Source organism: Pelodiscus sinensis, chromosome 27, assembly GCF_049634645.1.
Source record: "Pelodiscus sinensis isolate JC-2024 chromosome 27, ASM4963464v1, whole genome shotgun sequence".
Classification (NCBI taxonomy): domain Eukaryota; kingdom Metazoa; phylum Chordata; order Testudines; family Trionychidae; genus Pelodiscus; species Pelodiscus sinensis.
The window spans coordinates 1536689-1553064 of record NC_134737.1 but is presented as its reverse complement, the minus strand read 5'-3'; the positions used below and the strand labels follow the sequence as shown (position 1 = coordinate 1553064).

General features: G+C 44.5%; 1 protein-coding gene across 1 annotated transcript in view; it reads left to right on the top strand.

Moving 5' to 3' along the window:
• Positions 1 to 15264, top strand: part of LRIG2 (leucine rich repeats and immunoglobulin like domains 2) — a 46555-nt gene extending 31291 nt beyond the window's left edge. Inside the window, exons 13-18 of the mRNA XM_075910279.1 lie at positions 1689 to 2009; positions 3165 to 3446; positions 4555 to 5004; positions 5613 to 5762; positions 9551 to 9835; positions 10879 to 15264. Coding sequence (XP_075766394.1) covers positions 1689 to 2009; positions 3165 to 3446; positions 4555 to 5004; positions 5613 to 5762; positions 9551 to 9835; positions 10879 to 11111 — 1721 coding nt within the window. The 3' untranslated portion in view covers positions 11112 to 15264. The remainder of the gene's footprint in view (positions 1 to 1688; positions 2010 to 3164; positions 3447 to 4554; positions 5005 to 5612; positions 5763 to 9550; positions 9836 to 10878) is intronic.
• Positions 15265 to 16376: the final 1112 nt, after the last annotated feature.

The following is a 16376-nucleotide window of genomic DNA, read 5'->3' as shown; positions in this document are numbered from 1 at the left end:
ACGGGTGTGGCAGTGCCTACACAGTAGGGATGCAGTAGTCAGGGGTGAATGGAACTTAAATTTCTTACAGGGACTGTCCTACCACAGCCCGGATCCCTGCCAGCTCCTTAATCAGCTCCCTGCTTTGTTTTGCCTCAGCTCAGCCAGCTCTTGTACTCCTGCCTTCCCCTCTGGCAACAGTGTAGCCGCTGAAATGGTTAACCGATAAGCAAGCGTATTGGTTACTGTAACAGTTACACACCAGCTCCTGGGGAGCCGGCTGCCACCCCATGCTGTGAGCTTGGCAGTATAAAGCTTATACTGCCGAGCCTGCTGCATGTAACTGCTAAGATTTTTAACGGTTACACAGTTACCTAATTAACCACTTTTTAACATTTCTACTAAGCAGACCTAAGCCCTTCTTGGAAAGCAAACATTAGATATTGAATTAAGGGAGATTAAAAGTAAGGCAGACAAAGGATTAATTTGTGTCCATGCATTGTTTGGCCTACTGTTGCTTTTTGGTTTGACTCTTTCCATGGTTATATCTTTTTCCCAAGCTCCCTGGTTTCTGTTGCATGGAGGTAGCAGACAGCCTACTGCAAGAGGGGAAGTCCTATGGCAGGATCCTTGTATTGACTATGAAAATTGATGTGGCTCAGGTTCTTGGTTGTCTGCTTTGTAGAAGATGTTGGAAACTCTAATATTGGTTCCCTTGGTACGCAGGAGGGCACGGGCATGGGCACCCACCGTTTTTGTTAACACAGGACATTCTGGGCATCCTGCAATAACACTTTCTTAGCTTCCATTATCAAAATATCCAAGTGCCTCTCAGACTTGAATCCTTGCAGTAGGAATGTGAGGTAGGAAGGGGCTGCTATTTGCATTTTATAACAAGGGAAACTGCAGTGGAGACTGACTAGTCTCAGGACCCAGTCAAAGATCTGAGAATGTAATCCCTGTGTCCTGAGTTCCAGTCAAGCACCTTCCCCACCTGGCAATCCTTATCCATCCACATATGTTTCCCCAACACCCTGCCTCCTTTTGCCATCATGGAGAGCGCCCTCTTCAGTGGCTCTGAATTCCTACCCTAGTGCTGCCAGCCTAACAGCTACCAGTGGATTAGCACAACTGAAGCTTTTTGCCCAAACAATAAGTCTTGAAATAGGTATGTTGATCTGTAAATTGTCATCAGATGTCAGCCTAGCGCTCTTTAAGGAGAAATGGGTTTGTTCATGTGTGTCAGAGATTTCTGTAGGTTTTGTGCCTGCTGACACATTGCATCAAGCCATCAGTTTGCACCACATGATGCCTGTAAAAGAAAGTGTGTCTGCTGCCATAAGAGTTTCTATCCCTTATAAAATAAAAATAAACTGTGCATCTGTGTGCAGAATCTGCAGCAAATCCAGGTAACTGGGGCAAGTGGAGGGTCCTGGTGAAGACCTTGAGGCGTCTTTCACCTCATCTGTTCCTGTTGCTTATTCTTGGGCCCCCAGCTGTTGTCATAATCCTCTTCCACAGCTTCATTTCCCTGGCAGCTGACTGATGTCAAACTGAAGATAATTTAATGTGGGGAATAAGCAATGGAAGCAGCTGTTACCTATAATACAAACAGCATTGTTTCCCCATAAAATACCTTTTAGTATTTTTCTTGCAAGACCAGCTGCCTGCTGAAGGGAAAACGTGATTAATCTTGCTCTCTTTCACAGAGGACTTTCCTAAACCACAGATAAGAATACATCCTGAAAGCACAATTGCTCTAAGAGGTATGAATGTGACTTTGACTTGCACTGCAGTCAGCAGCAGTGATTCACCAATGTCCACTGCGTGGCGTAAAGACAGTGAAGTATTGTATGATGCAGAAGTTGAGAACTTTGCAAGATATCGACAGCAAGATGGAGAGGTGCTTGAGTACACCACAGTCCTGCATCTTTTTAATGTGAATTTCACCGATGAAGGGAAATACCAGTGTATTGTCACCAATCACTTTGGTTCCAATTATTCTAACAAAGCCAAACTGACTGTCAATGGTAAGCAGCTATACTAATAATTGAGAAAATATTTTTTTTCATGTGAGGTTAAATTTAATTTTTAACTAGAAAAATCCTTTTGAAGCTAGTTGTGATTTCCCCAAGCTTATGACTTCCCCATCATTGCAATTGTTCTAGTGTTTTGTTCAGGCTCCAGAACAAGGCTCTCAAAATCAGGAACAAAAATGGCTCCTTCTGTAATGAGTCTATGGAGAGGAGTCCTGTCCAGAGCTGGCTGAAAAATTTGCAAGAGGTTTTCAGCATTATCATCAATTTGTCAAACCTCTCATTTCTATAAGTGATAACAAATGACAACACTTTTTGATTAAAAATATCAAATGTTGAAGACTTAAATTGTTTCACCAAGCTCTGGTCAGACCAGTCCAGCAAAATGGATAGGATATTACTGTCTGTAAACAGAAAGCTCCCCCTGTTGGTTGAGCCAGCCAGCCTTGCCCTACAAACATCGTAAAGCTGAGGGAGATAGACACAGGTGCATCAGCCAGATAAACTGAAGGAACATCCGATGTTCTAGCCTCATTTAAGGCTTCTCTGTTGTCCTGACCTGAAAGAATATGGCAGAGTTTAACCCATGTTAAACTAAGTGTAGACTTAGGTAAGTGGACCGAGGGGGAGGGGGCATCAATGAATCCATCCAGAGCAGAAATCCATTCTAGGAGACCCAGGTTCTGCTTGGCTTGCTCCAAAAGCATTAAGCATTGCCCCTCCAAGTGGGTGGAGAGCTTGTGAGCGCTTAGCAGTGCTATGTATCGTGCTGCTGTTGTAGAAAGTAGAATTCGCCTTTTCTGTTACAGGGCAGAAAAGCTACAAGCAAATATAGACTTGTGACCTAAGCTGAGCCGTATGGTTTTTACCTTTGACTGGGAGGTAGTGTTTGAGAGATTTGTCCCCCACTAGGATGATCTTAATGGGCATTGCTGATTTAGTGTTCCATCATGCTCTTTTAAATAAGTCTATACTTCATTTTTATAATTCCTTCAATCCTTTAAAAGAACCTGCCTATATGGAATAGAAGTGCAGAAGTCTGTAATATCTGCTACAGCTCAGTCCCCTCAAGCATAGAGAAGAATTTTGCTATTGTATTCCCTGAACTGAATTGTCCACATTCAGTTTGCAATGTTCCTTCCACTGCAGAGCTGCCTTCCTTTCTGAAAACCCCCATGGATCTAACTATTCGTACTGGGGCCATGGCCCGACTGGAGTGTGCCGCAGAGGGCCACCCTCCTCCCCAGATCTCATGGCAGAAAGATGGTGGCACAGACTTCCCTGCAGCACGAGAGAGGCGAATGCATGTTATGCCTGAAGACGATGTCTTCTTCATTGCAAATGTAAAAATAGAAGATATGGGAATCTACAGCTGTATGGCACAAAACATCGCAGGAGGTCTATCTGCAAATGCCACACTGACTGTGTTAGGTAAGCAAAGCACAATTCTGGGACTGTATAGATCCTTTCACCTAACTTCTTTTGTAATGGTGGTAGCTGACTTGAGAGGGCATCTAAATAAATTGGATAGGAGTTAATATCCCACCAGAGTGACGCGTTTCTCTGATCTTAAGGTATTTTTTAGGATGGCTTAAACTACTATGACTAAGCTATGAAAGGTCCAGTGTTCTTCTGACCTGGTTGCAGATGGCATTTTGTAGTAAAGAACAAAGGAATAAATGTATTTTGAATTTTTCACACATTTGGGAAATTTTAAGAAGTGTGTCTGCAGCAGAGCTGCCTATTGTTGATCTGCATTATCTTGGGGAAATTGAAACGGTTTCTAGTGCAGCTCTCCTTCTGTTGTCTATCTCAGTCACTGTAATGAACTAGCCTCCGATAAATTACTTATTCTGCAGCTAGTGTACAGCTTCATCTGTTCTATTTTTCATAAAGTTTGGTTGTTAATTTGTTTGTGCAAAATAGTCATAGTTCCTGATTAGCTACAGATACCAAGTTTTGCATAAACAAGTCTGCTACTTAAATTAGCTGAATGCACTACTTTTTACACTGGAATATGCTGGGTGAAAGGTTTAAATAATTATTTTTGTTTTTCATCAGAAAAGTCAGAATTACAGGGACACTTCTTGATTAGCCTGATTTGATATTTCCAGCATTAAGTCCAGGAGCAGATCTTAATCGCAGGTGATCTGGTATGCAAAGGAAATACCATCAGATGAATGTTCTTGGTGGTTGATTTTTTTTTTTATTTTATTTTAAGATCCTCTACCTGTTTACATTAAGGTCATATACGAACTATAGAATCAGCCCCTGTTCCCTTTAGTATAGTCAACAAGAATATGTCCAGTCGGTTCAGGAACAGTTCCACCATCCATGGAAGTCTTTCATCACATCAGATCTGTTGTTGTATTTCCTGACCTCTCCTTTGCCCATCTCTGGTTTCAAACTGTGGAATTGGATCCTAAATATCATTTGCTACGTGTGGGAAGGCAGCCATTGAGCTTCTGTGCAATTATCTTTTTAATTCTGTTTAACTTGACAGAACCAAAATCACTTTCTTCCTCTCTTCCAAATCCAGAAACTCCTTCGTTTGTTAGGCCCCTGGAAGACAGGACAGTAACCCGAGGTGAAACTGCCGTGCTGCAGTGCATAGCTGGTGGCAGTCCAGCCCCTCGTCTGAACTGGACTAAAGATGATGGGCCTCTGACAGTAACAGAACGGCACTTCTTTGCTGCTGCCAATCAACTCCTTATCATTGTGGATGCTGGCTTAGAGGATGCCGGGAAATACACATGCATTATGTCCAACACACTTGGCACAGAGCGTGGCCATATTTACCTAAATGTGTTATCTTCCCCAAATTGTGATTCCTCTCAAAGTGGTATTATACATGAGGAAGATGGCTGGACAACAGTTGGCATTGTGATTATTGTTGTAGTATGTTGTGTTGTGGGCACCTCTCTGGTGTGGGTTATAGTTATATATCACATGAGAAGGAAAAGTGAAGACTACAGCATCACTAACACAGGTATGTAAAATACAAGGCCAGCTAACTTTTCTGTTTTCTGCCTATGATGAACTGAAATAATTCCATAAAGAATGTAAAGGAACGAAGATTCTGACTTCAGGGAGCTGGAAGAGACCTAACTGGGGAGGAGGGCTTTGTCTGTCATAGCTAAATTCCTCTTGCTTTATGCGCGCAGCCAAACTGGGTGTATTCAGGGGTTCCCTGGAATTTTTGCTCTTTGTGGTGAGAGGAAGAAGTCAAATGTGCATTTGTTACCATAAAACACATAGTTTGATTAGTTCTTACACCGTGTCAATTATGGTGCACTGCTAAAATAAGGGAAATAAATGAAGTTCGCAAAGTTGGGAGTAAATAAGAATTTGAAACATGCCTGGGTGAGAACATGCTCAAGACTTGAGTGGGATGTTGGTTGGTTCTGCTAGCTTTGTGGTTAATCTCTCTTAACCAGGCATGTGGTTTTTTAGTATCTTGAAGGCATAGAGAGGAGGGTACATGAATGAAGTCCTCTGTATGTTTGCATTAGTCTGCTGAATAGCATCAGCAGCACTTTGAAATCCTATCACTTACTGGTCAGCTAGTTAGTGATAATCTTGGTGTGTCTCTTTCAGAGGAGATGAATTTACCTGCAGATATTCCCAGTTATTTATCCTCCCAAGGAACTCTTTCTGAACCTCAAGAAGGCTACAGCAACTCGGAGGCAGGGAGCCATCAACAGCTCATGCCTCCTGCCAATGGCTATGTGCACAAGGGAGCAGATGGTAAGCATGGCCCTTTGCGTCCCTGCATTGCACAAAGCAGGGGAGTAGGGAATGGCCTGAGCATTGAAAGCTAAATGCTTTAGGAGACTCTAGAAACTGTAGCATTTGCTTTACCCTACGTTGAACACCTCTGCCTCTCTCGGAGTGCTGCTCCATACAGCGATTCCATTCTGGAGAGCATGCTCCTCACATGCTCGGTATCAGAATCCTGGGCCAGCGGTGTCAATTGGGACTCTGTGCTCAACTGCCCTCCCAGCCCTCTGCAGAGCACAGGGCGGAGCAGCCCATTGCTGCGAGGCAGGGCTGAGTGCAGTGTTCCTGCCCCTTGTAGTCATACGACCCATATACTGTAGTGCCTGGTTACCTCTTCAGTGCAGACCAGTGGTTGATTTGCAGAGTAGTCCAGCTTTGCTGGACACTGGGCCTCAGTTCTTATGGCTGAGCAAAAATCTCTGGTGTTCAAGTATTGTCCTTCGTGCAAGTGTGCTGCATCCCGTGGGAGGCTTACTGTTGGTAAATGCTCCATTTGTTGAGAGCAACAGGGCTTCTGTCTGAGAACCTCACAGACATGGATCACTTCAGCTTTCCTCCCACCAAGCTAGCACAGGGCCCTAGGTGGTTTCCTCTGCACCCAAAACACTGCAGCCCATAGATGAGTACTGGCCAAAGAGCGCCCTTCAGCTGTTTCCGTCTGCCTCTGCGACGCTACCTGTTGGGCACTCCATACTGACACCAATGCTTTCTGCTTTGGCACAGATTCCGTTAGCACACAAGTTCTGTCCTTCCCCCTCCCGATTGCTGCTTGTGGTCCTGATTGTCTCAGCGCTGAGATACACAGCCCCAGGAGATCGAGTAGCATCTCTCTTCTGAGTCCCCATAATTCAACAGTCAGCATTCCCCGAGCAATACCAGTCCTGGTATTTCTTCAGCACCAGATGTGTGTAGGTACTGAGAAGATTTTCCAAGACCTGAGACACAGTCCCATAAGACATTACCATAAAAACAAATTGGGGAAATAAGGTCTAAATGAAATTAATAAAAAAGTGAGTGTGCAACTGGGTGCAGCTCTGTATTCAGAGGAGTTGTCAGTGGCTCACTGTCAAATTGGCAGGTCCTATCTAGGGTAGTCCTGCAGGGGTCAGTCAGCACAGGGTGGTCCTGGGTCCAGTCCTGGTCAATAGCCTCACTAATGACGTGGCTAATGAAATGGAGAGTGTACTTATAAAATGGGCAAATGACACCAAGCTGGCTGAGGTTGCAAGCAGATTAGAGGACGGGGTTAGAATTAAAAATAACCTTGACAAATAGGAGAATTGCTCTGAATTCAACAAGATGAAATTCAGTAAAGACAAATGGAAAGTACTACATTTAAGAAGGAAAACTCAAAAGTATAATTACAAAATGGGACTAACTAGCCAGGTGGCAGTCTTGCTAAAAAGGCTCTGGGGATTACAATGGATCACAAACAGAATCAGTCAGCAATGGGATATAGTTGTGAAAGGCTAATATTAATCTTGAGGTGTATTGCCAGGATGTTGCATGTAAGACATGGGAGGTAACTGTCCCTCTCTACTCAGGAGTGGTAGGGCCCAAGCCTGGTTCTCTGCTTGAGGAAAGATGTGGGCAAATTGGAGAGAGTTCAAAGGACAGCAACAGAAGGGTTAGAAAACCTGATCTATGAGGAAAGGGTTCAACAAACAACCAAAAAAACCCTGGGAATGTTTAATCCTGAAAAGAGTGAAGGGAACGCAGTGCTAGTTTTCAGATACATTAAGGGCTGTTACAAAGAGGAGGATCGTCAATTACTCTTTCTATCAATTGACTGATCAGACAAGAAGTTAATGGGATTAGTCTGTAGCATAGGAATTTTAGCTTGGATATTAGGAGAAATGTTTTAGCTGTAGAGTAATTACAATCTGGAACAGGCATCCAAGGGAGCCTGTGGATTCCCCACTGCTGGAAGTGTTTTAAGAACAGGTTTTGCAAACACCTGTCAGGACTAGGTTTACTTGGCCCTACCCTAGCACAAGGGACTGGGACTTGATTTCTGGAGGTCCCTTTTTTTCTTCCTATGATTCTGTGATCCCTACCAAATCAGCTCTACCTAATAGAAGAAGATTATTCCTCTCATCTTCATAGTGGGGGAGGTTCAGCTATGTACTCCAAAGCTTCTTTCCTATGTCCCCTCTACAGAGAACCCAGGACTTGAGGGTACCATGGTAAATGCAAGGTATCTACAGAGACTTGCCTCCTGGTACACTCTGCTGTGCCTCCCAGTTCATTTTGCTTACAGCCCTCATTGATGGCTATACTGGACACTGAGGGATTTCACTCTTAGGCCCCCTCTAAGCCTAGGTCTCCCTTCCTGGTAGAGTCCAGGAAGGTCCAACAGTATTAGCCTCCAGGTGTCAATTAGTGATCCTCTGAAGTCCATCAGTCAGCTGAGTTTGCCCTTGCTGCCATCTCCTCCTCACCTGATGCTGCTGCTCAATCACACCCTCATGACTATAAGTCTTTTATGAGATTCCATTGTGGTTGTCTGGTCTGGCCTCCTATACATCACAGTTCATTGAACTTCCCTGAAACAATTCCTAGAGCAGATCTGTCAGAGCAAATGCTATTCTTAATATAAAAAAGTCTTTATCAGAGGAAGGTTAGATCTTCATTAGAGATTCCAGCTGTCCCAGAGTAGGGGAGATCTCACAAATGGCTAAATACCTCGCACGCCTCAGTGCCTAACTGTCTATGCCATGCGCCAGGGACAGTTAGCAGCTGCACAGTTCCCAAGGCAGAGGTGTGCATCACTTCCCCACAGCATCCAAAAAGGCAGACAGAAGGTACCAGGCACCATCTTTGGCATGTTGGTATTGTTACTCCCCTACACTTGGCTGGCTTGTTTTCAGTGCTGTTCAGGAGAGGACAGAACAGAAAAGCTGCAAGGCAATATGTAAAGAAAAGGAGCTTAAATGCCTGGGTCTCCTCTGAACCAAGGCTGCTACTCCCTCTGTCAGCCTCCACTTGAGTATTGCCAATTACCAGGTGCTCCTTGCCAAGGATGATTACTTAAAATGGCATGACGTGTCAAGAGGCTCGATAGGAATTAAGACACCAATGATAGCATACGTATGGACTAGCACTCGAAGAGAAAGCAGTTACTCGCTTTACAGTAACTGTGGTTTTTCAAGATGATGTCCCTGTACATCTCTTCCATGACCTGTCACCCAGCTCTGTTATTACAGGACCTGGGTTGTGTTTTGGTGGAGGAACTGAGAGATGTTTGGCCCCACTCCAACTGTTGTGCTCTCAGATGGGGGTTAGGAAGGGTACACAAGATGCAGATGTGATCAGAGTGGACACTGGCTAACAGCCTCTGATCTGGAGAACATCAGATGCATGCGATGCGCACCAAGAGTGGAAAATCGAGCCAAGCACTTGAGGAATCCGTTCTTGTAGGATAAGGATAATATAAATGTGAATAGGAAGATATGCATGCTAGTGAGATACTGGAATGTCTTTGCTTTCACAACTTACAATGCGATCTGAGGTTGCGTTACACCAGATCAAGCTTCTCTTCCTCACAGGAAGACTCGAGTTAGGGTGGCTGTGCATGTGAACATATTTCTTCTGCAACTCGTTTTCCAGAAGCAGCAGCATGCTTTGTGGGGTTCATTGCCTCTGTCAGTGTTCTTCTGGTGATATTGCATGATCCTTTCTGTCTGTAATAGTGAGTGTAGAGGTCAAGGATCCCTACTCTTCTAAACAAGAACGTTTTGTTCCCCTATTGCCAGGTGGCACAGGCCCATTGGTGATCTGCTCAGATTGTTATGACAATGCTAACATCTACTCCAGGACCCGTGAGTACTGTCCTTACGCATACATCACAGAAGATGACATACTGGATCACACGTTGTCCAGTCTCATGGTACAAGTGCCCAAGGAAACCTATTCAACACACACCCAACATGAAGCCAGCACCCTGGATAGTCTGATAGCAGACCGAGAAATGTCTGCCTTTCTTACCAATCATGACAGAGTAAACGAGAAGAAACTTGCATCCTATCAGACTCATCATGGTAAGTTTGAGACGCCTCCTTTTCTAGTCTGATGGCACAAACCAGAGACTGGCCTGTCTGTTATCGTATATACAGGTACTCATTTAACCCAATTCTAGCGGGTCAAGTTGCTGTTGTGCGGGGTAGGAAATCGAATCACTGAACGCTTCCAAACTGCACTTTGAATAAAGAGAAATGTGAAGCTTTGCACCAGATGTTCCTGCAGTTGAGAAGTGCTTGTTACTGTTATAAAAGCAGCATCTTTGGACCTTATAGAATCATAGAATAGTAGGACTGGAAGGGACCTCGCGAGGTTGAGTCCAGTCCCCTGCCCTCATGGCAGGACTAAATACTGTCTATACCATCCCTGCTAGACATTTATCTAACCTACTCTTAAATATCTCCACAGATGGAGATTCCACAACCTCCCTGGGCAATTTATTCCAGTGTTTGACTACCCTGACAGTTACGAACTTTTTCCTAATGTCCAGCCTAAACCTCCCTTGCTGCAGTTTAAGCCCATTGCTTCTTGTTCTATCCCCAGAGGCCAAGATGAACAAGTTTTCTCCCTCCTCCTTATGACACCCTTTTAGATATTTGAAAACTGCTATCATGTCCCCTCTCAAACCTTAATTTGTCTTGAAAATTTGAGACTTAACGTCTTGCATATAAAATCAAGGGTGTACTTCTGCCAACATCCGCCATGCTCTAGAGTCACGCAGATACCCTACAGGAAATCCAAATGGCACTTTTGTGTGTGTACTGAATAGAACGCCTCATGTTTCAAAGCACTTGAGGAAAAAATATGTTGTAGATTGAATAGAATCAAAGGGGTTTGTGACTCTTCCAGTGAACCTTTGGAGAAATTTGCAGACATGTTGTAGCGGGTTATAGTAACAGATTGCTACAGTGGGAATGCTTCCAGTAAAATGTGCCCTCAAAGCAAATAGAAAATCTTGTTAAGAATGTCCTATTGCCAAATCACATGGAGACTAAAGAATCCTTGTTTAGAATTTGGGTGCATTTCTCATAAACTCAAAACGCCTATCCATTTGTTTTCTCAGAGCCTTTTCAGCCACCCTTATGGGGTCTGAACAAAGACCTTGGCTTGTCACCTTCGCGCTTCCCACAGCAGCAGCCAGTGCATGAGGAAGCCCCTCAAGCGCTCCCAAGTGAGGGAGTCATCGATGGGGAGAGAGAACAGGCTGCTTCACCCAGACCTTGCTACAGGTCACGTGAACATCACTTTGATTTTAACAGGACTCGGAACATTCAGGAATATAGTGAAACCACATAAAAACAGTGAAGTGAAGCCTTGGAAGCAAATTCAGCTCAACTGACTTTGTATGTTCTACCTCAGGATTAACCCCTTGCCCAAAGATACTGTCACACACATCGGCAGACTCTCTCTGCTTGGAGCGGGATGATGGCACAAGCTCTTGTCTCTTGGATTTACTTGTGATGGAAAGTTAGTGATCCCCAGCTTTGTATTGCGGCTGGACAATTTTGGTGAATGAAGTGAACTCCGTTACAAGAGTGTTGGAAGGCACGAGCATTCTGATGCCACCTCAACAAAGGCTGTCTCTCTTTTGAAAACTGTGTCAAGAAGGCTTAGCTAGTCCATGTTCCTTTTCATGCTCCTTGTAGAATTCTCCAGCGATTGCAAGCGTACAGCTCTTGGCCGCTTTGTTCCTTGAGTCTGCTAGCTGGAGTTGCATTGTGGTGTTGGACTGGTAACTTCTCAGAGCTATTTCTTCTGTGTGTAAAGTAGAGCTCTAGTTGTAAATAAATTTACATTTATAAATATTTTGTATACACTAAACATATAAATATGTTGGCTGTAATGTACATATTTTTTATTATGCCAAAAATCCCATAACATACACTTGCAATCTTGACAGCTGGCTACCAAGCCATAAAGTTTGGTTCTAATTTGGTTTTGTGGATCTGAAAGCCTGTTTCTTCAGAGATAGAGCTATCATTCATGTTGGGAAGAAGTGTGTGCTTTGGCACGTCAGTGAAATTGTGACCCTGATGGATTGCACTGATTTTACATACAGCTTTGTGTATGCTTCCGGTTTGATAGTACACATGTAAACTGCTCCCTCTGTTACATGGTTGGAGTTCTTGGGCCCCAAGTTTTGCCCACTTACCTCTATTTGCAAAGTTCTGTAATTCTTTGTGGGAAACACTATCTCTCTTTTCCAGTGGATTGTGAAGCCTCTCAGAAATCCTGAAGTAACAAACCAGAGCCTAGTCTAGACTTTCGCAGGAGTTCTTGTAAACAGTCAGCAAAATGACTAAAATGGTGGCATACCTTGTCAGTGTCCTGAATATGCAGAAGAAATTTTCATAGGAACCTTGACGTCTCAGTTCCAAGTACTGTTAGCTGGTATCTGCACTGGTGCAGTTTTAGTGTAGTCAGATAACTCGGCTATTTATGCCAGTGCAGCTTTCTCCCACTTTCAAGTAGGTGTACAAATCATGAATGAAAGCATTTCTTTTCCTGTCTTGAGCAGGTGTATGCAACAGTGTCTGGTCACAGATGGTTCATGAATCCAGTGCAGACAAGGCTTTAGTCTGCAACAAAAAATCAAGGGTCAGTTTCTCCTCCTCTCAGTGAGACGTTAAGTTTGAAGCCTAATTCTGATCACAAATGCAGCCGTACCATTGTTGGTGGCTGGACAGAAAGTCCAGCTACTCACCATATGTGCAGGGGCTGGACATAAAATCGTATCAAGTATAAGGCTGGAAGGGACCTCATGAGGTCAAGTCCAGCTCTCTACACTGAGCCTGGACCACGTAAACATAGACCATCCCTGATGGGTGTTTGTCCAACCTGTTCTTATATACCCCCAATGATGGGGATTCCACAGCCTCCCTCAGAAGCCTGTTCTAGAGCGTAATGTCCCTTCTGGCTAAAGTTTCTCCTGATAATTAACCTAAATCTCCCTTATGACAGATGAAACCTGTTACTGTTTGTCCTACCATGACTGGACATGGAAAACGATTGATCGCCATCCTCTTCATAATTACACTAAACATATCTGATCTGTTGCAAAAAGATGAGTACTAAATATGCAGCAGTCAAATACGTCTCAGTTTAGACAAATTAGTGGGGGCAAGCTGTGTAGTGGATGTCCATGGTCAAGTATAAGGTCTGTCGTATTGTTGGGTTTTCTTGCAAAGAATTCCTCAGCAGTGGTGAATATGGACTTGTAAAAGCTAACTGAGCCCTTGCTGTCAAAATCAGCCTTGAAATCAGTTGCAGAACTTGCACTGACTTTAATGAAGCCAAGATTTTATCATAAGTGTTGAAAGAGTAAGAGATTCGCCTATGAAAAATCAGGAAGCTTAAACCCACTACAAGCTACTGTTCCCTAGATTTTGAATGCAGGCTCCCTGTGTGACATGTAGCAACATGACCACTTGATGAATGTTGTCTTCTCTCCAGCAGCGGAGGCTGAGAGATGCTACCAATAAGATTAGGTTATATCCTATGCTTCAAAGGAATAATCTCATTCTACCCTGCCTGAAAGGCTGTCCCTTGCTGGTAAAATGATCTCAGCACAGATGCTCATTTTACATTGCTATGTCATCATTTTCACCTATTTTGCATCTTTCCAGACAGTGAGCTTATAGCTGAAGCATGGAGGGGAGCTATCCTTCCTAGCCTATGCAGTCTCCAATAAGATCCCCAGGGCTTTCCTACTGAGCACTTTTGTTCAGTGTGTGGAAGATCCATTCATGAATAGTGGGAATCAGCACCTTGACTTCCAGTTTTAGGGGGAAAGATGCAGTCCACCAACCCCAAAGGTAGAACCACGCAAGAACCAAGTGACTTCTCCTGTTGCTCAGTTCTTAGATGGGAGTGTGTGAGTTTGGGCATCTCAGGTGACTCCTGATCTGAGACCGCAGCTAGATCTTACTTGAGCCAAACTGCTGTTCACCTCAAGAACAAATGGGGCTCCTCAAACGAATGTGAAGCTATTCATTACTGTGCTCCACAGGCATGGCTGGCGGTCAAATCCAGGCACAGGAGGGCCAAAGATTCAGCTGTGGCACTTATCCCAGAGTTCTTAAAGCAAACAGGTAAACCAGCAGCTGTACTGTGAAGGGGAGTTGGTTGTTTTGTATCTTCAGCTAAAGTAGAACTCAATGCTGGTATTTTAGTCCCCTGGTGCTTTGAAGCTTTTCTATTTCGGGGCTATTAAATGTAACACTACCTGCAGCGCAAAGGGAAATTGTTAAGTAACTGTTAGGGGGCTTTTCCCTCTAAGCTTTCTTTCTAAACTCCGTGTGGGAAGGCGTATTATTCATTGTAGTTGTGTAGACAGCACTCTGAAGTCGCAGCTCACGCTCTAAAGCCTAAAGAGGGAGACTTCAGAGCTCAAGATGTGCTGTCTGCACAGCTGCTGTCTGAGCACTCGCGTGAACTCCCTAACCCAAGTTTGTTGTGCTATTTGGTATGGGAGGCTCCAAATGTTTGCAGACATACTCCAGTGGCCTAAATCCGCATCAGAAGTGCCAATCATGGAATTGCTGCCATGGGAAGCTTGCATCATTCCAGGCTTCTGGCCTGATTTGGTGGTCCATGATAAAGGTCAGCATGGCATAGTCGGCGCCCAGCATTTTGTGAGCCATGTTCTTTCTCTTGGCGGCAGCAGCAAAGGAACATTTAATTTCTGTTATGCTTTTTCCTCTCCATTGGACAGTCACTAATTCCCTCTTCTGCCCTTGTATGGCGCACACATCAACATGGCGTTAGCTCATCTGCTTGTGCAGCTTCCATCGATGCTAACTTGTGTGTGTGTGTGTGTGTGTGTGTGTGTGATGGAATCAGGCACTTCATCTGCCCTTGCACTCAGGCCGAGCTCCCAGACAAATCACAGGCAGTGTTGTCTGGGCAAGTGTTCAGAACCAGGCCAAGGCTGGTAAGTTATGCTACCTGCCACAGAGCAGGCTTACCAACTGTCCTTGCACAAACTGTGGCCTCTTTAAAGTGGTGTGAGCTGGTTGTACGCAGTCTAATTGGGCAAGCTACTTAGTGTAATTCATTTGCATTCTGAAAAACAGGCTAAGTTTCCAACTACAGTTTTAAGAGAGGCAGTTCCTAAATTACACAATTAGGTAGCAGCAGCATCCTATTTCTATGTTTTGCTAAGATAGTCACCCTTCTGTGTCCACCAAATCTGTCTAAGTTGCAGAGAATAGCAGCAGTTACTCTGTTTCCCAGAAACATCCCTCTGTCAGTCAATGCCAAAGTAAAGCAGCTGTAATAATGGGTGTGTCTAAGGCACTGTCCATGGATCTGCCCTCATTTACTGTTGCTCTTTCCTAGCATCTCTATTTTTCTCACATATAAGAATGTATATTTTGTATAGCATGTGTAACATATGCTCGTGTATTGTAATATACCCTTATTCAATAAAACACTATGTACACTGCGAGTCTCTGGTACGGCTTTCATGGCAATCGGTATACCACACGTACAGAAACTAATTTCACATTGTCCAGCATAACGAGGTCCTTTCACATCAGTGTGACACTCAAGGGTCAAGCGGGACTGATTCTTAATAGGAAAGGTGGATGTTCTTCGTGTAGAAGTGCCCATTGTGAACATACGCCTTATTAGAACAACTGGAGAGGGATTGCACCCTGAGCAGTCCTCATCCCTTCTGTCCCTGCGTAAGAGGTAAGAGACCGCCTGTGTTAGCAGAGTGGCGCCTGGCTGTTCTGTTGGGAGTGAGCCATCTCCTCCAGAGGGGAGGTCTGAGCTCCCAAGTGCTGATCCTGTCAGTTGCTGACTCATTCTGCAGCCTGAGAGGGAGCTGAGTGGTTTAATCCACCTCCATCTCTGACTGTCTGGGAAGAACTGGCAGCAAGTGGGAGTCTCCATGTAAACAGATTAAAACTGCAACACAGGGTGTCCCTACAGCACTTTGCTACCAGCCCATCTGACAGCATCAATGAGCAAGGTGTCACTTATTCCTAACACGGGGTATTTAGTGTAGTGGGCTGAAAAAGGATCCTGACTCAAGCAAATATCCTGTTGCAGCCCCCTCTCCTGCTCTGGAGAGGTGAGGCATGTTGCAAGCCCTGCTAGGAGGGTGGCTCCTACACATACCACTTCCATATAATCTCTTGTGATACTTCAGTCTTCTGGTCTCACCTGAGGCACTGCAAACCAGGGCTGTGTTTGTCCCCAACAGGAGTACAGGACGACGCCTTTGGTTCGCAGTGATGCAGGCCCTTTCAAGAAGCTCTTTGCCTTGCTCAGTCCCCAGTAGTCAGTAAGCACGGCTAGTGTTTGCCCACAGAGTGGTTGTCCTTGGAATAAGTCAAGAAATATTTCATGTGTGCACAAGCGCTGACGTGACTGTACAATCTTTGATGTGGTGGTAGCAAAGCAAATCCATATGGCTCCATCGCTGAGCTCAGCTTGGAGCTAAGTGCCCCAGCAGACACTTGTCACCTGGTGTCATTGGTTAAACTCGACGTCTCTTCCAAGAGAACATGCGAACCCTTGACGCCATGGGAGTTTTTACTCTTCTTCGTGTTG